Source organism: Sander lucioperca, chromosome 8, assembly GCF_008315115.2.
Source record: "Sander lucioperca isolate FBNREF2018 chromosome 8, SLUC_FBN_1.2, whole genome shotgun sequence".
NCBI classification, from domain to species: Eukaryota; Metazoa; Chordata; class Actinopteri; order Perciformes; family Percidae; genus Sander; species Sander lucioperca.
In genome coordinates this window covers 31,557,709-31,581,509 of record NC_050180.1, presented here as the reverse complement: position 1 = coordinate 31,581,509, position 23,801 = coordinate 31,557,709, and the positions used below count along the sequence as shown (strand labels likewise).

Genomic DNA, 23,801 nt, shown 5'->3' with positions numbered 1-23,801 from the left:
TAATTAATCAGAAATTACCTTGTTGCAAAACAAAACTATAGTGTCTCTACGTATTGTAGTTACCCGTACACTTTAAAAGCAAAACATTTATTCTTTTTTTCACAGTGATTAAAACATGAGTGCATTTACAAAAATGTGATCACAATTCCAAGATCCAATAACAAAAATCTGTAAAGCGATTCCCATCCTTTTACTGTACTTGAGATGATTCAAAGCAGTAGGCAGTTTTCTCTTGATTGCACCTTCCTTGCCTTCTCTAGGTGTTGGTGATGTAAATTTCTGTCTGTTGGTCAGTCTGATTTTTAAATGAAATACAATGTGGCAACTTCAACTCCTGCTCTGTACGGGATAACATAGAGGTCCCTTTTAAGGAGACAGTCTTTTTCTTCTTATAGATCATGTCCCATTGCTCCTAAAGCCCTACAGAAACCCATTTTAACATCATAGCAGCAACATACCGATTTAAATTTAAAGTTGATCCTTGCACCTTTTGTTCTTCCGAAGCTGAAACCATTGACCATTTATTTTTTGTGTTTTTGTCTAATATTCATAATTGGTTGTCATTAAAAATGGATAACATATAGCGTCATTTCATAATGATATAACTTATTTTATGGAAACCTTGGATGCAAACATTGCAAGTTATTTTTGCGATTATTTTCGGTAAATATATTTATGTTTGTAAGTGGAAACGTTGTACTCCCTCTTTCACTGTGTTGATGTAAGATTTTGTCAACTACTTTAAGTTGCTGAGATATATGGTAGAAATGAATAGAAAGGCTAAAAGATCGTATACGTCTATATCTTGCTCCTTGCTTTTGAAATGTCTCTTGCCTTGCTTGTTTGTGCTCTTCTTCTGATGACATGTTCTTTATTTTACCGCTTGTTTTTATTTTTGCTTAAAAAGAATTTCTCTTGATTATCAGTTTAATGGTCAATTCTTTTATTGATTGTGTTTGATGTTCGTGTTGTAGCATCATTTCTACCATTACCATTGTATACTTTTTCCCTGTCTTGTTTTGCATATTTTCCTTGGGCTAAAAAAACAAAAACTAATTCCAAAGATCCAATATTTCCAATATATGAATGATTAATTTGAAATCATTCGAAGACCATAAAGTCAAATCCATTAAACATAACCCCTTTTTTTTTTTTTACATGTCGTATTAACAACTCAATTTCCAAGTTAACAGAACTTGCAAAATAAACTCAAATTTGATGCTTAATAAGTCAAGATTAAAAGTCTCTTGATGTGTGCATCATCAGTTCAATGCTGCTTTCCAGTCACACCTGTGATAAGGTTCAACACTGGTAACTTCCCAGCACAACCACACGTCTTCTATTGGTGACCGACACACCGGCACATTATTGGTGCTCATAGAGAAGATTGATTTTCACTTTCTCTTTCCATATTTGTCCTCCGGACTGGGATTGAAACCAGTGACCTCTCAGCCACAGCCCTGCTTTGCAAATTTATTTTGCCACCTCAGTCTTGTTTAATGTGGTCAGTCTTCATCTTGTTTTCTTCAGTCTTGACAGCTCGATCCCTCGTAAATATCTGAAAAACAAATGAAAAGTAAAAGTTAACAAGAACGGAGGAAAACCTTTTCATTCATTTCAGTTTTCATTCTGACACCAAGTTTAACTTAAGTGACTATAACCTCACTTTAACCAAAGAATGTCCAGTTGAAAATGTGTGGTGTTGCTACAGTAAGGAGCACAATCTTATACAACTGTATACACATTCACAACACTAAATCTACAATCTATTCAATATTTACATCGTTTGTAGACAGAGGACAGGCACTTAAGCACACAGTGTAATGCTACAGAATGTTTCATCAATGCTGAAACTCAAAGTTCACATCATATCAGAGGAACCAGAAAAACTGGCTGATAAAGTATTTGTACAGCCTGGGTGGATAAGGGTGTTTACATAATTGGACAGCCGTGAAATAAATTATTGGAGGCACGTATTTTTGATCACAACATGTTGTGTGATAAACTCATAGGCCGACTTCAGGGAGCAGATGTACTGACCACTGTAGGACTTGTACTGTAAAACCAAGTGGGAAATGTCAACCCACTTGTACAAATATAGTCTCCCAGATGGCTGCTTATATTTAGGGTAAATCTGGTATGATGTAAATGCAGTATACTGTAATGACATGCCGACAGAAGTCAGGGATGATGAAGGCAGGCTTGCTTTCTAAGGTCTTCAGCCTAACATGTTAATTAACGTCTCACCACAAGGTCCATTAGGAGCTGCTCCTAAGTGTTTAATCATAACACATCCTCATCAGCTGATGGTTGTTTGCCCAGTTATCATGTTCGAAAGCCAACATGGACGAGAAGTCCTAATAGCTTCCAAAAAGAGTACATTTGAACATCTACAACTCTGTGAAAACTGGGAAAACTTAAAGCACTATTCACACCGGACTAGTATTACCTGGGGACGTAATTTATAATAATTGAAAGATCTGTGATCTTGATCCCATGCAAATCTGCCATGTCCGTAATTCTTCAAGTACAAAAATCCAACGCAAATTAGCAACCATATTTCGCGAAACACAGAGGTAGATAACATAAATGCCATGCGAGTCGACATCTTGTGATTTGGGGTAGGCCTGTAACAATTATTACAGCATTAACGCGTTAATCCCGATGCGATTAAGGGCCGAGCATAACGCATACATTTTTGTACGGCCCTATTGAAACTGAAGGAATTCTTCCTTTCCTTTCCTTTCTTCCGGCAAATTAATCGCCATTTGGAGGGGCTTAACATACTCAGAAACTCACTAAAATTGGCGGTCGCATCAATTCTGGTGAAAATTTAGGTATTTTAAGGGTTTCGGGAATAGGCACACAAAAATGGTTTGCTAGCGCCCCCTGCAAAATTAAAGAAATTGAGCCTATATATGATACCCTAAACCCAACAGGAAGTCCGCCATTTTGAATTGAAAGTTTGAAATTAGTGCGATTTTTGCCATTTCCACATGTCGTACTTTAACAAACTCCTCCTAGAGATTTCATCCGATCAACTTCAAATTTGGTCTGTGCAGACGTTAAAGATGAAAAGTTATTAAAAGAAAAACTTTTCGTCATAGGGCATGGCCGTGGCGGGGCGGCCATTTTGTGCGTTTCGCCATTGAAACAGGACGTGGGTGTAACTTGAGTGTACATTGTCCAATTGGCTCGAAACTTTTCAGGATTCAAAAGAGTCCAACCCTGACGACATCTACAGGCTGATATTGGCTCAAAGTTATAGCGCCCCCTAGTGGCAACAGGAAGTAGACCTAAAAGTCAAGGTGTTATACTTTAACGAACTCCTCCTAGAGATTTCATCCGATGGACTTCCAATTTGGTCTGTACCATCTCAACACCTTAAAGATGAAAAGCTATTAAAAGAAAAACTTTTCGTCCGACGGTGTGGGGGCGTGGTGTGGCAGCCATGTTGAGCATTTATTGATGAACACAGAAGTTGTTGTAACTTTAGTGTACATTGTCCAATTTGGTCGAAATTTCTCATCTTTGACAAGGGTCCAGGCCTGAGGTCATCTGTAGGCCCAAATTGACTTTTGGTCATAGCGCCCTCCGCTGGCAACAGGAAATCAGCCTTATATGACAAACATCATCCGATTTACATGAAACTTATAATGTGTGGTCTACATGTGATACTAAGCCGCCCCCTATACTTTAACCACGCCCACGTACGCAGGCCACGCCCCCTTTGCCCCCTTTCATAACATTCAAACCGTTTAAGGTAGAGTCTTGTGTGAGGCGTCATTGAACTCAGCAGAGTTCCTTCTTCATTGTTGATGGTTTGGCCCGCCCCCTATGCTTAAACCACGCCCCTTTCATAACTGGTGACCCATTTAAGGTAGAGTCTTGTGTGAAGTATCACTGAACTCAGCAGTTTCTTTTTGATTGGTGATGGTTTGACACACCCCCTATGCTGTAGCCACGCCCCTTTTTATAACTTATGACCCGTTTGACGTAGACCCTTGTGTGAGGTATCATTGAACTCAGCAGAGAGTTCCTTATTAATTGGTGATGGTTTGGCCCGCCCCCTATGCTTAAGCCACGCCCCTTTCATAACTGGTGACCCGTTTAAGGTAGAGTCTTATGTGAGGTATCAATGAACTCAGCAGAGACTTCCTTTTTTATTGCTAAAGGTGTGCCCCGACCCCTATGCTTTGGCCACGCCCCCTTTCACAGCTAATGAACTGTATGACATACAGTCTTGTGTGAGGTATCATTGAACTCAGCAGGGAGTTCCCTTTTCATTGGTGATGATTTGCAGTGTCTGAGTGCCGCGCAAATGCATGGTCGCAAGGAGCAGCGTCCGCCAGTAACCCCGACGCGCACAGAGGCACGAGGGCCCGTCAAACGCTGCTTGCAGCTTTAATTGTAATATTAATTTTAGTGCTTCAAGTCAGAGTTTGCGAACTTGTCTGTTAGTGACAGAGGACAAACAATTACAGGTTCAAAGGGCTTGAAGTCTGTGTGGCTGTCACCGATGCTATCCACCTGTAACCCAGTCAAGGAAAGGGTTAACAGAAACGTAGGGTTGGCCAATCGGAGGTGGTTGTGCCAGACTCCCGCCTTTGGCTGAGGCTCTATCTAATCTGTCAGAGGGAGCGCAGGAGTGCGGTTGTGAAGTTTAACGTTGGTAGTCCCCAGAGAAGAAGTTGGTCATTTCAGGGCGCAGATTAGAACCCAAATTGAAACGTAAGCAACTAAAATTGCTCAATGTTAGAACATTGTGTCAAATTAATCGTTATTACTGTGACTTATAAAGTGTCAGGTTTAGTTCCATCGTAGTGTTAACAGTGTCAAAAAACGTTAGCTAACATTGTTGTTCAGTAGCTAGTTCAGAGATTATCGGCTAATGAAATTACTGATTTAGCGGGGGGGTTAACACTTTTGCAAGGCACTGTATCCATGTCACATTCTCATTAGGGGGCTGAGCCCCCCCTAAAGGTCTGATCCTAGAATGGCCCCTGATTGTCTAATTGCCAATATTTTTACATAATCACATTTAATTTGTTTAACTGCAATTAATTGCTAACATTAGCTAAGGTCCTAAGGGGTATGACTGTTCGTGGTAATTGTTGATTTTGTTTGGCTATGCCATATTACAATTATGTAAGTGATTATTGGTCGGACTGTTGAGCTTAAGCAATGTTAGTTGTTGGCACTTGATCCTATACATGTTCATAGCAACAAAAATGACAAGCGGAGGATACAGTTAGAATTTTATTTTATGATAATAAAGAGGCATCTACTTCATAGGATGTGTAATTGTGTTACTACATCATCCCGGTCACATAACAGTGATATATAACATAAGATGTATCCTGGAATTCATTTGTCAAGTTCAAATTTTAAACTTTACTGTTTTTGAATTTGACTGAAAGAGACAATTCTATTGTTAATCACAATTATTTCTGAGACAATTAATTGTACAGCAAAATTTGGAATTGTTACAGCTCTAAAATATTTTTTTTTCTCCAATGTTTTTTGTTTGCTCCATGCCTTTTTTCTACCTTTTTCCTGGTAAAGTATTATGGAGGCTGCGTTGGCAACAATAAATTAAATTTTTGCAATGCATCTTGGGTGCAAATTCAGGAGGCTCATCTCGCTACACAGCATGGAGACCCATTCACAGAAAGAGAAAGCTCCAATCCATCAGAAGAGCAAAATCTCGAAAGATGATGAGTTGGATGACATGCATGGCAGCATGCGGTAAGCAACATTTTTCTATCTTCCAACAGGCTCAACAGTTTTTGTGAACTGTTAAAAGTGAGCCTTGACATCATAGCCGGGGGGGATAATGTCAGTGTGCAAATGAGCTGCACGGGTACAGACATGAGGGGGGTAATTTCTAAAACACGTGAGGTAATACATGCGAATAGGAATTTAGAGCTGAAATTTGAACTCCAAAGTCTGCTGATGAGGATGATATGATATGAGCAAATGCTCTACTAAATGGGAGCTACTAAATGTGGCGAGTTTGTTTACCTTACTTTTTCAAAGTCAGAATGAACTTTGAACCTCAAATATGCAATTTTTGTACCGTTTAATTGACAAAGAAAGGCTAAAATATTCAGGAAAGTAAAAAAAAAAAAAAAGCCAATGGTGGGGGACTTGAAACTCAGATATGTCAGACTAGAAGAGGCCAATCTAAGTGACATCCAGACAGCTACACAGGTGGCTACACAAATAACTAAATCCAATCAATCTGCCCTCTGTGACATCATTTTAATTTCCCAAAACACAAACCACGTCAATATCGACTCTTGAGATTCAGCTTAAAACATGAATCATCAGATGAGGAAGGAGGATGTCACATAAGGAATCAGACTGAACTTTCTCTCACATGCTCGCTAATACAAAATATTATTTTACCATGACTTTAGTTATATGAGTACAGACACATCTGTCCCCAGACAAAGCAGAGATGGGTGGGAATGGTACAACATTGGAATAAAAATCACAGCATGTGGGCATCTTGATAGTAAATGATTTGAGATTTACTGCCCTATCAGGATATATATATATATATATATATATATATGGTAAATCATATTCAGTATTACATGAATATACATTATGCTAAATTGAAAGAAAACTGTGAAGTTGTGAACAAGAACCAAAGGTATAATTCCTTTAATTTGTTGTTCTTACTAAAACTGGTCAAGATAGATGCCATAACTACATGGGTACCAATTCCCCCTCACATGATCCTCTGGGAGAATCTACAGAAGAACCACAACAGGCAGCAGCAAGACTTTGTAATTCAAAGGAAAAGTGAAGATGCAAGCTCAGACAAGCAGCCACCGGCAGCTTAAGTTGAGCTTCCTACCTGGGATGTGTTGCCTAAGAGGTGCTGTTGGCGTGGTGGTTTCAGAGGAGGAACTGCAGCATGAAGACTTTGGGGGGGGGGAGGGGAGTGTCAGACTTTGTAGAACGTAGACGATAAGGAAACTTGGTTGGTTGGTAGGTAGGATTGCAGGATTTTGGTGGCGGTAACTGAACTGGTTTTAAAGTTGGATTGGAAGATTAAGCATTCGTTGATTGTGGATGGGCAGGGGGTTTTGAGGGGGCTTTTGTTTATTTTCCAGGTGCAGGATGTATCAGAGCAAACTCTGGAAACATTTAGTTTAATGCTTCAAATGAGTTTTAGAAGAAATGTAAGGATGTTTGTCCCCAATGAAGATGAGAATTTTGAAGGAGCAGAAGGAGACGGTCATGGTAAGTATGCTTGAAAGGATCAGGAGATTTCAGGGAAGGAGGCAATTGACAGAGATGGAACTCTGACATCACAAAATTTCACAGGAAGAGAAGAAAGAACCTTAATGTCTTTAGCAGGACGAAAAGTTGAAGATGAAGAAGAGTTTTTTACAGGAAAAGGAGCACAGATCAACAGAAGGAGCAGGAAGCTTCGAGGAATTGAAGGTAGATGGACAGATAACCGAGGATTGAGGAAAAGAAGGGATGAATTGAAGGATTGGCGTTAGGAGTACAGTGCATCAATACCTGCAGGAGTGAGAACCAGGGCTTGGAGAAGGTCAGATAGAGAGACAATCCCTCTCACCGCGTCATCACTGTCAACCAACACCAAACGATGCACCTGAGAGGAAAAGAATTTGGTTATTATCCTTCTATAGCCTATAAAGTAAAACAGTCACTATCACTAACAACTTGCATCAGGTATTGCAGGCGAGAAAGAAAAGTACAAAGAAAGATAAACAAAAAACTGTTAAGCAGGGCTGTAGTCAAGTCCACCTTTATCAAGTCCAAGACACGTCCAAGACCAGGACTAGTCAAACCAGAGTCAAGACCGAGTCTAAAGAGATTCAAGTTCAAGTCAAGACCGAGTCCATATGAGAGCCAGTCATGGCCGAGACAGAAAAAAGAAAGAATCCTGAAAATGATTGATGCCTGATGATGAGGTATATGACGCAGCCAGGCTTTTACCAGGCAAAGAATGCCAATGCACTTCTAGATGGATTTTGAATTAAACTAATACCTGTTTTCTGAACAAGTGTGCTTCATCAATGCTTTTGTTTTAAAGGAGGAAGTTACTTTAGAAAAAAAACATATAGTGCTGGACTCGGTCAAGACCAACTACAATATTTGGCCAGTCCAATGGCTGAGTCCGAGGCAAGTCTGAGACACTAGAAAAACGTCTCGAGTCCGGACTTAAGTGCTACAGCCCTGCTGTTAAGGTTACTGTTCTAAACATCACATGGAAAAGCAGACCGTGACGTCTAACAGAGAGATTTAAAGAAAAGTTCTAATAATACTAAAAGTTCTAATAGTACTTTTGTATCCCTCTTTTCTCTTTCTGTAAAATGTAAAAATATTTCTGGTGACTTTCTGATTACTGAACTTAACTCTGCAGCAGTTACATGAATGTATCCAATCAAACGTCATGGCGGGCGGCCAACTAATCTCACCCATCATATAAACCCACACTTGACCGTTAGTTTGTGGGTCATATAGGTCTGGCGAGTTCACACAGAATTACGGGATGGGAGAAAAAAGTGCTCTGGTTTATTGGCATTTCTTTAAGGCAATCACAGGCAATCGTCTTGGGTGGCGCTTAGCGCCGGACACAATGACAGTGCCTCTGCAAAATAGCCTCGGGAAGGAACTTGTTTTGGTGGAAACAGAAAACTCAGATTGGACAGATAGTCTAGCTAGCTGTCTGGATTTACTCTGCAGAGATCTGAGGAGCAGTTAACCATAGTCCTCATAAATCCACCAGAGTTTAGAATGCCAACACAAAGACAGCGGAAGGTGACGGAAATCTGGCCGAAAATGAGGGACATCCAGCAGAATTTCAGCCGGCACCTGAACAATCCCATAAATGAAACTTAATCTTAATCTAACAACAGGGACGATTAAAATAGTTAATCAAGATTAATCGCCAATTAATCGCACATTTTATCTGTTCAAAATGTACCTAAAAGAGATATTTGTAAAGTATTTAACTACTTTTTACTTTTACCTTACTCTACAACAATCAACATGTGAACATTATTCATCCTACATTTAAAACAACACCAAAGCACTTTTCCTCTTCGGTCCCCCTACAGGTTGGAAGCGGAATTGTGTCCATTATGTCTCATTCGAACTACAGATCCGCTACTCGATCTGGCAAACTTGCATAGTGTGGTTATAGCAGATAGAGGGCCACAAAGCGAATGCAGAAGTGCCGTTCACCCTGCTACCAGTTGATGAACCACTGAAACGATTTTGGAAACATTATTTTAAGGTACAAAAGAATCTTTGGTGTTGCTTTAATACAGAAAAGTCAGTCAGACTGTTGATGCATGTGTGATACCTCAGCCTTGGCGATGCGGTCGATGATGGTCTCAAGTGTTTCATAAGGGTAACACTTGAGGACTCCTTCCATAAAGCAGGCCCTGGAGGAAATGGCCTCCTGCATTGTCATGTTCAGGTTGTTGTAGTTTTTCTGGGCTGCGAGATTCTGAATGATAGAGAGAGAAAAAAAGAAAACAAAGCGATCCAGAGCAGTTTAATTGACAATGTTGTATATGTCCTGTTTTGTCAGATTTAATGTTGACATGCATCACAGCTATTCTGTGACTGTAACTCTAAGCTAAATTATGTTTAATTGAATTATTATATTAAATATATAATTAAATGTATTTGTTTTTCAATCACAGTAGTCCTGACTGAAGCTAGCCTTTTGGTTGCTAAAACAACATTCTGGCTCACAGTTAATTTACTGTTGACAGAACTGTTATGTCTTTAACTTTTTCACTAGTACTCCTGTGTTGCAAAAGAAAACAACAATTATAAAACTAATGAAACGAATCACAAGACTAAAGGATTTGTGAAACTAACTTACAATGACATCAAACCTGGAGTACAGCGCCACGACTTTACCTGCAGAGGAGACACAGAGAGATGAACAGACCACAGAATAGATGGTACACACAGACAAAACATATAGATGTCAACTCAAAACGTATTATGCATAAAAGAAAATCAATATTGGAAAGAAATCACAAGCGAGTCTGGCTGACTGTTGATTATTGACAGCTGGCCTGAACATGAAGCATTCATTTCAGTACTGTAATGTAGTAATGCAATGGATCCAAAGTGTTTTTCGATTGAAACTAAACTGTGATTCTAATACATAAAACAAACAAAATTACTCTTTAAATGCCAGTGTGATGTTAGACTACCTTGCTCATTGACTACAGGCAGCGCAGACACTCTTCTCTCAACAAAAATGGACAGAGCGTCATAGACAGAGGCCGTTTCCTGGACTGTCGCAATCTGTTTGAAGGTACCGATTGCCAGTTCATTGATCCGCTTCTGAAGAAATCTGGGTTTAGGAATCATAGATCCCTGGAGGGAAGGTGAAGAAAGAAAACTAGTATACACGATCTAAAAATGAAACCAAATGAATAAAAATGAAAAGAATTTTACAGAAATCCAATAGTTTTACATATCTATTTCTTCCTATCCAATCAGAATAAAAAGAAACTATGTCTTTTATTTTGAAAGTGAAATCCTCTTCTCGGGAACAGATGGAGGCTTGTCTCCCATTTTTTTCTATTCTTATTTGTAGGACATTTTCAGAATTCTGTGTTTTAAATGGTTGGTTGGTTGGTTGGTTGGTTGGCTGGTTTTAAATGTGTTTTGTTGTACAGTAAGTAAAAAGATGTGGACAAATGTTCATTACAAAGGGAAGAAGAAGTCTTACAAAGATGTGGAGGAACTTGAGGATGCGTTTGTGTGTGAGGATATGGAGGACATTTCCTGATGTTGGGTCGATGATCGGCAGCCGGTGAATCTTATTCTTCAACAAGGAGTAGATGGCATCAAACAGACTGAGGAGACAATAAATTATGCATGATTAGGATTATAATAATTACAGGTGAGGATTGTGACATGGAATAACAAGACCCATTCATTTAGTGCTCTGTTATCAGGCAGCAATGCTCCCTCAGTTCCTTCTGCGGGAGTTTTAATGCAACAGACCACAGCTCAGACTACAGTGAACTATAGCTCTGAACACTTGATTTGAGCTGAGTGCGTCCTGCTGATAGAACAAAAACTTAAGACATTATATAAATATCATACAACTGTCACGGCACAATTTTTCCTATTGGTTGCCAGGATGAGGTGGGTGTGGCTTACCTGCGTCAAGCTTAGAAAGTGGAAGTTGAGGACAGACTGGGAGACAGTCGGTTTTGGAAGAGAGACATGTGCTTCTGAATGTCATGACAAAGATTTCCTTTCCCCCCCCCCATCAAGTTGTGCTACTGTTTTGTCAGCATTCATTTAAATGTCTACAAGTGAACTGTCAACGGAGCATCAACGCTGCTTAGCGCCGGATCACAGAGAGAGCTGTTCGGCTGACGGAGCAAAGAAATGCCGAGCCGAGGACGACAGATAGGCCCACTCATTTCACCTGCGGTCTGGCAAACCGAGTCTTTAGCTCTGTAGTTTCACATATAGAGCTGAGAGCCTTTAGAGTCTAAGGCTTAGACGTAACAACAGTATCACGTTTTCCCAGGGTTGTGGTTATGCCGTGACACAAAAATGTCATTAATTTTAACATAATATTAAAATTGACAAGAACAGACCTAATTAAAAAGTGTGGGGAATAAAGGAAGATGAAAAAAGATGGAAATATCACACTCTCAGACACCAGAGAGGTATGTCTGTATGAATTATTTCAAAGGCTGGTTTCACCTGCAGTCAGGAGTGATGCTGATCAGTCTGTTGACAGAATACTGCAGATAGATCTCTGTCGAGAGAGACAAAAATAAATTATTAACTTAAACTACAAAAAAAAATGGATGTTTGTTTTTTAAGTTTTCTTAATTAAAGGGATAGTTTGTATCTTTTGAAGTGTGTTTGTACAGTATGACGTCCTGCTGTGGACGGGTGCAGTAGCTAAACCTATTTTAGACACCTAAACCAATCAATATTTGCCCTTTACGACGGTGAACTGAAGCTGTTGTATTCATCTATGCTCTCTTGAAAGCCGCCAGACTCCTTTACAAAAGTAATTTTTTTAAAGGAGTCTGAACACGGGAGTAGCTGGTCTACCGCTGTGCCTTGATCGGTTAGTTAATTTGTTAGTTCCTAACCCTTTTAAAACACCATGTCACAAAATGACACAAACAAACTAACCAATTGAGAGTAGCAGTAGACCAGCAGCTTCCATGTTCTGGGAGGTAAAATTATTGTTTTTGTCAAAGGAGTCTGGTGGCTTTCAAGAGAGCAGAGATAACGGTTTCAGTTCCCAGTCAGAAAGGGCTGTCTGACGGCAAGGTAAAGCGGTAAAAATGTTGGAAATATAGCGTACACCTAAACTAATATTGATTTTTTTTTGGGTTGCTAAAATGCGTTTAGCTGCTGCCCCCGTCCACAGAACATTGCTTAGCTTCCTTGTTACTCCTGCCTGCTTCTCCAAACTGGGGGCATCAACTGCAATCTACTGTAGCTAACACACTGACCATGGGCGATATTAGATCCTTTTTAGGGGGGCTCAAGCTGACACTGACTATGGAGAAGTGCCTCATACAACTGAACTATCCATTTAGCACTATATAAGGATATATGTTGTGTTGCACAGACCTCTCCATGTCTCTATCTTCTGCTCTTCCAGCTCATAGATCTGAACCTGCAGACAAAACAAACAACATGTCAGCATCTCAATGACAGTATGGATATGTGATTTTTATTCGGAGAACAGAATTATAGGCCTTTCGTGTTTCATCCAAAGGTCACACAGCTCACCAGAGGAGACTTGTAATAACGATGGAGAATGTTTATGAAGTCAGTGATGGTCAGCATACCTGCACACACCACAAAACACACACACACACACACATAGGAAACATCAAACATGGATTTATCAGTTGTCATGAAAATCAGTTTTCCAGGTTGAATGTTGTTTAACTAATGAAGAGCAAAGTTCGTCTCAGCAGCTCCTGTACAAGATAGATGTGCATGTGTGTTTTCACACAAGCTGTTTTTCATAACGGAGTTGTTCATAGAGAATCAGCAGAATCAAAGATGTCAGACTTACTGGAAAATTTGTGTTGAAGAGTGTGTGTCTGTAAATGTGTGTCTGTACTGCAGTTGAGCAAATAAACAAGCAGCACAAAGGAAATGGCAGCCTTTATTTAAAGATGGTTTCACTCACTGTTGGTGTGGCTTTATTTTTAATGTGGGCATTATGCATACTGCGGACAGTGTCTATCTTTTAATAATGCATCCATTACTGCTTGTGTGACGGATCTATTAAAGTGACACATCTCTTCCCCACTTCCACCTTTTTGTGGAGAACCTTTGAGATAGGATGCACATAAAGAGTAGGCACAATAAAATGCAATAAAAGGCAGACAGGATGATATTCTACCATACAAATTGAACAGTTTTGACACACATATATTCGACTGATCTCACAAGAAAAATAAAAGCATTTGTGACAACAATGACCTTTGTTTATGTTTACCTAAAAAGTCCCTCTGTCAATCATCGTGTGAATTATTACTCTTCTCTGCCTTTAAATGGTTGCCCACTAGTGGTAAGGATCTAAAAGTAGCAAATACATATCCCCATTATTCCTCCACAATTGTGTTTTCTGTGTATAAGAAGAATTTTAACCTCACTGGGCTGTTGGTGTGACTTTAGGCTGAAAGCTAGCTAGCTTTACTCAAGTTAAACTTGCACTTGACATGCATGTTTAAGGCTGTTGCAGTTTCCATTGCAACCAGAAAATGTAAACTCTACGTGTCACTATGATCACCTCTTCGTGTTCAGTGAGGTGATGGTGTTTGTAATGTAACACAAATGTTTTTTTCAGTTGACCTGCTTTCTTCTACATGTTAGCACACAAGCTGGGCCGGGATCATTTGAAACCACCTATCCACAGTGAGGAAACCTGAACCTTTAGACACTGGGCTTCAATCCAATGGAGGTCACACCCTACACCTATTAAATGCCAGCATGCTTGGAACCGCAGTACTTTTTCACTACTTAATGAATTGTGACAGCAGTCTATGAGAGTACTGAAAGTTGTTGACCACATAGTTATTCTTGTTCATGTGCTCTTTGATTAGATTGCTTGATTTAAATTATAACTGAGTTCATGTCCTACTGTATTTTATACTGACATATACAAACTTAAAAAAAATAAGACTCAAATGTACTGTAAAGGTTTTCATGATTTCCAACATTGTGTGGTAAGGCAGAAAAGACTATTAGTTTGATATTTTTTAAACACTTGCAGGATGACACTGAACCATCCCTCTTTTATAATCCTGGAGTTGAAACAGAAAGTAGCTCTGTAAGGCATGGAGGATTACACAGAGTCATCATTATATCATTAGAATCTACAAGTACAGTTGTGTTCAGAATTATAGCAGTGTGTTTAAAAAAGCAAATAATGCTCAAAATCCTTAGAATAGCTTTTAATTCCATAATATCAATGCATTGGGAACACTGCACATTCAATTCCAAATCAAAACATGACCAAAACTGATCAAGTTTGTGTTATACCTTTACAGAAAGTGAAGAAAAAGGAATACTAGGCTGTTATTGCAGTATTTGCATTTTTCTTTACAAACTCAAACATTTACTGTATAAACTGAGAAATATCTCAAGGGTTTGCTTTACTTTGAATCACTGCACTAATATTTAGTTGCATAACCATTATTTCTGAGAACTGCTTCACATCTGTGTTGCATGGAGTCGACCAACTTCTGGCACCTGTGAACAGGTATTCCAGCCCAGGACGATTGAACTACATTCCACAATTCCTCTGCATTACTGGGTTTTGCATCAGAAACAGCATTTTTGATGTCACCCCACAAGTTTTCTATGGGATTGATGTCTGGGGATTGGGATGGCCACTCCATAACATCAATCTTGTTCATCTGGAACCAAGACTTTGCTCGCTTACTGGTGTGTTTTGGGTCATTGTCTTGTTGAAAGACCCATTTCAAAGGCATTTCCTCTTCAGCATAAGACAACATGACCTCTTCAAGTATTTTAATGTATTGAAACTGATCCATGATCCATGGTATGCGATAAATAGGCCCAACACCACAGTATGAGAAACATCCCCATAACATGATTTTTGCACCACCATGCTTTACTGTCTTCACAATGTACTGTGGCTTGAATTCAGTGCATGGGGGTCGTCGGACAAACTGTCTGCGGCCCCTAGACCCAAAAAGAACAATTTTGCTCTCATAACACAGAATGTTGCCCCATTTCTCCTTTGGCCAGTCAATGTGTCCTTTGGCAAATTTCAACCTATTCAGTACGTCTTTTTTTCAGCAATGGGACTTTGCGGGGGCTTCTAGCTGATAGCTTTGCTTCACATAGCCTTCTTCTGATCGTAACAGTACTCACAGGTAACTTTATGTCTTCTTTGATTTTCCTGGAGCTGATCATTGGTTGAGCCTTTGCCATTTGGGCTATTCTTCGATCCATTCGAATGGTAGTTGACCATTTTTTCCCACATCGTTCAGGCTTTGGATGCCATTTCAAGGCATTTGAAATCATTTTGGCTGAGCAGCCTATAATTTTATGCACTTCTTTATATGTTTTCCCCTCTCCAATCAACTTTTTAATCAAAGTCCACTGTTCCTCAAAGCAATGTCTGGAACGACCCATTTTGCTGAGTATTTCAGTGTGAAATGCACTATAACCAGCATGCACAACATTTGCTTCCTTCCTTCCTTAAATATGGGCCATAATTGACACCTGTTTCTTCACAGAATCAATCACCTCACTAATTGAAAACAACACTGCCATTATTTTGAACATGCCCCTTTCAATTACAGATTCAATTACACAGAATGAGCAGCATGCATGTCATGACGGTTGGGTCTGTTGGTTTTCTATGACTCTACAACACTTACTTGTAAATTATTTGCCATGTAGAAATATCACGTCTACCAAAAAAAATGATTTATGAGGTTAGTGATGTTGGACTGCTATTATTTTGAACACAACTGTAAGTAGTTTAGATGACCGGGGTTAAATTGGACGCGTTAAAAGCTAGCAACTGGGGTCTTTTTCATGGCCGGAGCCTGACAGATTCCCTCTTAAAAGAAATGTCTGCAATGAGGCTGCTGAGTAAAATATTATAACTAATGGGAATGATGGCCAAAATATAAAAAATAAGACCCAGGTTGCTCAAAAATGTGAGTGTCAGCACTGTTAGTCACCAGTGGGTGATACTGATGATTCAGTACAATCAGATCATTTACCTCTAATGTATTCAATTAATTCAATTCAATCACTGCATTTCGTTGTCTTTGTTCTTGTACTCTAGCCTGGCTCCGCCCTCCTACGTACTTCCGCTCAATTTTCATTTTCCTTCAGCACTCAGTCTGGGTTTACGGTATATTCTTGCATTTTCTCCGGCCAAATATTTGGCGGTCCAATCAGCGAACAGAGGGAGTGGCTGAGAACGATGACGTTGAGGACGTGCGCTAGAAAGATGCGAGCGAAGCCATTCGGTCTGTTGTGGCAACGCTGCCGAATATCCAGAAGTTAAAGCCCGAGCAAGAACAATCTTTGCTGTTGTGTTGGTGGCCATGATGTTGTGGCCCTCCTCCCACACGGGGTTCGGAAAAAGTTAAATTTTCCAGCTCGCTCCGTTAGTGGTGAAGGAGTTGGCTAAGGCTAACGCTAGCGATGCTAATGCTAAATATAAGCCGATAGTTGTCTCGCATGCGCATGAAATACGTCACGACCAAACGTTAGCGATTGGTTATGACAGATCCGGAGTGGCTCTGGGCAGATCCAATAGTTTTAAACTTCAACAGAGTACCCGCCTTCAAGGAAGTTAACACTTGTCAATGGAGAGTGGCCAGACTCTCTGTACAAATTAAATGTACAAGAGTCTGGTAGGACCAGGCTACTTGTACTCTGCACAATGACAATAAAGTTGAATCTAATCTAATCTAAAACAGGAGTTATCTCAGGACACTTTACAGCTAGAGTAGGTCCAGACCACACTCTATAATTTACAGAGACCCAACAATTCCCCCCCAAGAGCAAGCATTAGGTTACAGTGCATGTGTATGCAAGAGAGACAGAGATATAGACAGATGTATTAGACAGTCCCTCCAGAAAAACGCGATTATGCGATCGCATAATTCAATGCATAATCAGCCAAAGTCCGCATATTTATGCGGGGGCCGCATTTTTTCAAATACGCCGCACTTCGCCGCATAAATTGCAGATTTCCGCGCAAAATATGCGGGGCTTGCATGATTTCATAATCCCCGCATTTTCGTGGCAAAAAAAGTCACATATATCTTAGCAGAAAGTTGAAAAATGTTGCGTTTACTTCGCACAAGAGCAGCCATTTCCCCCTGTTGCCATGGGAACGTTATAAAGTGACGTTATAAAGTGACGTTATAAAGTGACGTTATAAAGTGACGTAATTACGCGACATGAACATCATCGAAAAGCTGCAAACCCCGCGATGAAGCCATGATGAAACAGCAGTTTTTGCAAGTTCCCGCAATTTCATCGCATAAAATTGAATAAATATCCCGCATATTCCATCGCATTTTTTAAGAAAACGTGCCGCATAATCAGGGATTTTTGCCTGCAACAATCACAAAAAAACTCTGCATTTTTCTGGAAGGACTGATTAGAGCTCACCCACAAAACACTTCCGCTTGCTGTCCCACAGTGGCGCTGCCCTCACACCGTTAGCCACGAGAGCGAAGAAAGCCTTCTTCACCTGACAAGAACACACACAAGTTTTTTATAATAATTACAACCCAAAATAGTTTTTTGTCTTTTTTTAATAGCTTTATTTATCCTCTAAAGACAATTCCGTTTATACAGTCCACCGACACATATATACTAGAGATTGTCCGATACCGTTTTTTGCTTCCCGATACCGATTCTGATACCTGAACTTGCGTATCGGCCGATACCGAGTACCGATCCGATACCAGTGTGTCATATATTTTATTATGTTCTAACAGACGTACACTACTATCCCTGTATGGATGTGATATGATTTCTATCTTTGTTGTGCGGCCTGGCTCAGGTTAAACTCTTTGTGAAACATAAACAAACACAAAGAATAAACACCATAGAACTTCCTTTTATTATCCAGTCATAACGGAAAAAGAACATAAATAAACTACTGTTGGAGCCCTCGTGGAGATCCTTACGTTTTGTTCAAATAATGCAAGAATTATTATGCCTACGTCAAAAATAAATAAATAATGAATTCTCCGTGGTTGACTTTCAACAGAAACTTAAGGGATTATTTTTAACAGTCAACAGTTATTTCTCCAAATTTAAAGTCCAAAATGTAATTTAACAATCTCGAAATTAAATCAATTAAATAAGTTTCCTTTAAAGTAAATTATCTTCAGGGCTAAATTACATGGTATCGGATCAGTGCATAGACTCCAGTACTTTTCGATACCGATACCAGCATTTTAGGTTTTTCCAATAATGGTATCGGAACATCTCTAATATGTACATATTCATACTGCCAGGTTCAAAAAGAGGGAATTTGTAGAAAAGAAGGAAAAAAACAAACATAACAAAACAATGTGTTCCACACCTGTAGAGTTGTGTCAAAAATGACCAGTTTGGAGCTGGTGGGGATGGCATCGTAGCAGCAGTGACTCTTCATGAAGTTCATGTATATAAACGTCTCAGGGTCTGGGTTTGCAGAGGGCGCAAACGCATCTGTTGCGTATATACAGCCACCTACAAATATAAAACAACCGAATACACATGATATGCACTACGTCAAATCCAAATATCGACAACCTTTTTTTTTTTAGCAATAATCATGGCAAACGTTGGGTAGTTAATAGAAGCATCAGCATGTGGTTTTTATAATAGAGTGAGTCAGGTTACAGTTTGCTTGCACTAAGTCAGGAGGAAGTGCAGTGGCTGTGAAAAGCGGGCCAACACCCAAAGATCTATGATCAGTTTTCCTGTGCAACACATCATATCCTACAGACTAAAGAGAAAATCTTTGTTTGGTACAGATCCTTGCAAAAACCACACAATCATTCAGATTTTAAGAAAAATATCAATGAAAATAATGATATAAAAATTATCATTGCCTCTAATATCGTGAATCATATCGCAATTACAATATCAGTCAGAATAATCACAATTAGATGTTTTTACTCATATTGTGCAGCCCTAGTCAAACAATACACACACTCAAAGTTACAACATCTTCTCTTCTTTACCTTTGCTCTTCATTGAGAGAACATCCTCTTCCTCATCCTCTTCCTGGTCCAACTTAAATAATGGGGCCTGGGAAAGGAAGTGGTATATTAACAGTTTAGTTACAGACCAGAGTTGACAGTTTGAAGAATGAATTAACTCCGCAATGAGCCCCATCCATGATTACCGGCCACGAAGATCTTTAATTTGATTCACGACGTCCTTCCTCACTGACCTATTGTATGTGACTACTGTTGTGCTTAGATAATGTCAGATTGTATCTTGTTACTCAGTAAGCTAATCGCATCTAAGTGTTTCGTCTTCTACAAGGCTGCATGCAGTCACAGGGTTCAGCTGTTGTTGGTCAAAAAATAGCTTAACTGCTCCTTAAACCAAAGTGTATCTTGTTGTCTATTCCTACATGTGTTGAATACTCATATAACATGACAACTGTAAGCCTTTGGACTGAAATTCCCTTTATTTTGATGGAGCGAGGCCAGCAGCTTCCCCATGCTAGGCTAAAACCCAACAAAGCTACCTTTGTGTGGAACGTAAATACATGAAATTAAGATTCATAGAATGTAACTCTCAGTATGACTGTTAGAGTTGTTGTTCCTCGAGGTGATAGTTTGTTGCAGAGAAAAACTGTTGTATCATTTGCACTGTCCAAATGTGCCCCAAGGGTTTGTCCTCAGCGATTTTTCACTTGCAGCTAAACAAGTCTCGCCTGTACTCTGACATGTAGGAACAGACTGTGTTGAAAACATTTGTTGAAGAAGCAGCTGTAAGGAGTGTCCATAGGTCGGCAAGTGCATGTCATGGAAAGACGGCAAGAACCTGCTGGAGGACATCATCATTGAGGAAAGGAAGCATTCAGAGCCTGGTTGCCTTAACTGACTCCAAAGTCCTGTCAATAATAAGCTGCCAATAAGGAATGTGCAGTATACATAATATAAACCTTATATCTGCTAAACATAAACATGTTCGCATTGTCAATGTGACCATGTAAACATGCTGACGCTAGCATTTACATCAAAGTATAGCCTCACAGTGCTGCTAGCATGGCTTTGAACTTTCATTCAACCTTTATTTAAACTCGGAAGATCATTGAGGGGCGGCCCTCTTTTGAAATGTCATTGAGTCAAATTATGAAGACAAAACAACACAGAAAAAAAGCAAAATCATCATAAGAAAGATAGAAAGAGAATAAAAATTTCTGAATTGGAAAAATGATTTGATGAATAAATTAGGATAAAAGCGATGCAAAGGAAAGTGCAATCTTGTAAAGCAAGTACTAGTAGAAGTTTGCAGGTTTAAAACCAGATTTCTAAATTGTCCAAAAGGCACAAGTGAGTTGATTTTAAGAAAGTGCTGTAATTTGTTCCAGGAGTCAGGGGCACTTAAGTTAAAAGCAGTTTTTTTCAAGTTCAGATCGTCCCTCTAAGTAACAGAGAAGTTATGTAAGGTAGTGTGGTAGTTTTCCAATAAGAGCCTTATAGATAAAGAGATACCAGTGAGTATCACTTCTCTCTTGGAGAGAAGACCACCCAACACTTTCATATAAAATACAATGATGTGTACCATAGACATGACAGGTTATGAATCTCAAGGAGGAGTGATAGGCTTGAGTCTAGAGATGTAAGAGTTGAAGAGGATGCATGTCTATAAATACCAACACCGACATAAAACCTGCTTCAACAACCCTTTTCCTACAAAACATGGAGAAGATGCTTTTATTTCTGTAGAAATAGCCAGAGTCGGTAGCCTGGGAAAAGCCTGACGAACTTCCGGCAAATTTGAGATTTGCTCTGCAAGTCAGTCTGGCCAAGAGCCCATTCAAGCCAATTTCCAAATGGAGGCACCAATCACAACCTTTACACGATGACGATAGCGCAGCGACGGCTAAGAGCTTTTTGTTTACATTCAACATGACGGCCTCCGAAGCGCAGCAACCCGTTGATGCCGCTGTCACTGCTACGTCACCCGGATCATTGGTCTGATTGGTTGAAGGACTATCCAGTTGCGCCCAGAGGCATTTGAGCGGCGTCCGTTGGTGACGCCCCTTTGGAAATGGGCTGTGAATGAACGTTCCCCGTCAAGCAGGCTAGAGTCGGCACAAATGATTATCAATGTGAAATGTGAAAAAGAGCTTTTCATCAATCCAGATGCTGAGATATTTGTACTGTGCGACTCTCTCAATCGTAAGGCCGTTCATGGTTGAAATATTAAGGTTAGTATAATCTATAGCTCTGGGACGGGAAAATAGCACAAACTTTGTTTTATCAGCGTTTAGTACAAGTCTTAGGTCTTTAAGAGCTTCTTGCAGAACATTAAAGGAACGCTGTAAGTTTCCAATTGCTAGATGGACAGAATCAGCAACATAATACAGCAAACAAACTGTTGTTGTAATACAGCCCATAGTATGGATGCCACACAATCGTAACAATGACCTATGATATCCTGGAAGGACTACAACTCCCAGCATGCTTATGAGAAATTAGAGAATCCCAGAAAGAGCTAGAGGAAGTGGCAGCAGCTCTGAGTGATTCAAAGAAAAAGGGGTTCGACGGATGGACTGTCTATGTGACATGTACAGTTTACTGTGTCTTATATCTACATTGGCTCCTTGCAGTGTATATCTCTGTGCCACAAGTTTTGTACGTACTTTGAAATTCTTTTTTTATCCATATGTTGACCTTAAAAGACAAGTCCCCGGCCACTTGTGTATCCTCAATGTAAATAATACCATGTTTCATGGAACATTGCCACAACTATAACCTTTATCAGGACATTTCCAGACCAAATAGCAAGTGTTAGTTATCAGCCAGAGCAAATAAAACATGAGCTTGCACATTAGGTCTGGTTTACTGGCTATCACGTTCCAAGACCATGAAGTCAATTTCCTGATATTCACTTGATGATTAATGAGCCATGCTGTGCTTGTGTTTACATGTCTCTGAAATGGTTTCAAATGGTATTTGAGAGATACATTTTTAAACTTGGTCTTTGGCAGTAGGGCCCGACTGATATGGGCTTTTCGAGTTAGATGCTATTTTATATGTAGTGAAGGTTTGAGCTGGAATGAAAACAGACCTTTTCTTTGTTGATTGTGTACCAATTTTGGACTGATATGACTGCAAATATATAAATAGCTAAATAAATCAGTTGCTGACCTTTTAAATAAATAATAAATAAAAATAGAATAGCTATATGACACCATTTTTAAATCACACCAAGCATAATTTTCTGTATGATCAGTGCATATCAGAAAACACATACGCCAATACAGATCCATACTGATATGTCTGTAATAGGCCAATATCAGCTGATAATATCGGCCAATCATTATATCTGTCTAGCTCTATTTGGAAGTAAACAAACATTGTCAAGATAAAGATTATAAACAGCTTGAGATAAATAGTAAATATGGGCAAAACGAGATATATGAGGATACTAAACCTAGACTGAACAGGATGAATAACACAGTAATGAAATCAAAATCAAGGTTCCGGGTACTGTGTTGACGTCTCACAGCTTAACAGCTACAAACATAGAATCAGTGCAGTCACAGACACTTTGTTTAGGCACAACACACATACATCCAAGAAGACAAAATTGTGAACATGCTTTACTTTAAAGAGGTAAATAAAAACAGATGTAGCAATGTAAAAGTAGCCCTGGTGTTTTTCCTTTGCAGCGTTTCATTTACAAGGCCTGTCCTAACACATACCAGTGCACACATTGCGGTGACAGCAGGCAGCAGTCAACAGAAGTGGACGGATCAGAAGGGGGCTGAGGGTTAGTCAGCAGAGTGTCTTACCTCTGCAAGAGGCTCCATGGTTGGGCAAGAGGAGCAGGAAGTCTGCCTCTGTGGAACCAGAACGACTGGCGAGGCCCTGGACTACAACCCTCGACCCACTGTCCAACTCAGACATCTGGCAGGCACTCCTACCAGATCAGATAAAAAAAGTAATGAAAGAGTCCAGGGATGGCGAAAAAGAGCAGAGGAGGAGAGGAAGAACAAGGGAGACAAAGGAATCTGTACACTACCGGCCAGCAACTCCAGCCAGCTGGGTCTGAATGTCTGGGAAAAGCTGAGGTCTAAATCTGGACTGAGGGTTGAGAGGCCTTTGGCATTCACACACAGAGAGAGAGTGTGAGAGAGAGAGAGAGGGGGAGAGAGAGAGAGCGTGGGAGGGGAAACGTGTAGGAGAGACATATACCCAATATGTTTTTGTGGTGACAGATACTAGGTTGTTCTTTATCAATCATCGGAGAGAACTTCAGGTGGCAGCATAAATAACATTTGGAGAAAACAAAAACCCGAAAACACGCAGAGCACGAACCTCGTCCCGTCACTTCAATTGTAAATACAGAAATGAAAATGGCAGAGTTGGATCACCAATGCAGTCAACACTTAATGTAAACACTGATGATTTGCTTTTAGAAAGGGTCAATAATGTGAAGTAATTCTGTAATCATGTGCTATATGCATGATGGGGGTGGCGGTAGCTCAGTCCGAAGGCTTGGGAAACGGTCGCCCCGTGCAGACTAAGTAC

General features: G+C 39.8%; 1 protein-coding gene across 6 annotated transcripts; it reads right to left on the bottom strand.

Moving 5' to 3' along the window:
* Positions 1 to 908: 908 nt before the first annotated feature.
* prkag3b (protein kinase, AMP-activated, gamma 3b non-catalytic subunit) lies at positions 909 to 23,415 on the bottom strand. Of its 6 annotated transcripts, XM_031306900.2 has the most exons (14): positions 23,293 to 23,415; positions 23,063 to 23,190; positions 19,266 to 19,332; positions 18,620 to 18,768; positions 17,695 to 17,776; positions 12,799 to 12,857; positions 12,637 to 12,682; positions 11,746 to 11,800; positions 10,751 to 10,877; positions 10,227 to 10,392; positions 9,887 to 9,924; positions 9,356 to 9,502; positions 7,543 to 7,636; positions 909 to 1,558 (listed from the first exon to the last, which is right to left on the bottom strand). In XM_031306900.2, the coding sequence occupies exons 2-14, from the start codon at positions 23,078 to 23,080 to the stop codon at positions 1,527 to 1,529; spliced, it is 1,080 nt and encodes a 359-aa protein (XP_031162760.1). In that variant the 5' UTR covers positions 23,081 to 23,190; positions 23,293 to 23,415; the 3' UTR covers positions 909 to 1,526. The 6 variants fall into 6 exon arrangements, 5 of the variants coding, with proteins under 5 accessions (XP_031162760.1, XP_031162643.1, XP_035860359.1 ...); XM_031306783.2 differs by lacking the exon at positions 19,266 to 19,332; XM_036004466.1 differs by having other exon boundaries at positions 18,620 to 18,728; positions 19,268 to 19,332; positions 23,063 to 23,409.
* Positions 23,416 to 23,801: the final 386 nt, after the last annotated feature.

Excerpts from the sequence above, each read along its gene's own strand:
- prkag3b (XM_031306783.2), bottom strand. The coding sequence starts at position 23,177 with ATGTCTGAGTTGGACAGTGGGTCGAGGGTTGTAGTCCAGGGCCTCGCC. Across the intron at positions 10,878-11,745 it reads AGCATCACTCCTGACTGCAG|TCTGTTTGATGCCATCTACT; the intron begins GTGAAACCAGCC and ends TTGTCTCCTCAG. Across the intron at positions 7,637-9,355 it reads ACCGCATCGCCAAGGCTGAG|GTGCATCGTTTGGTGTTGGT; the intron begins GTATCACACATG and ends TTTTCCTCTCAG.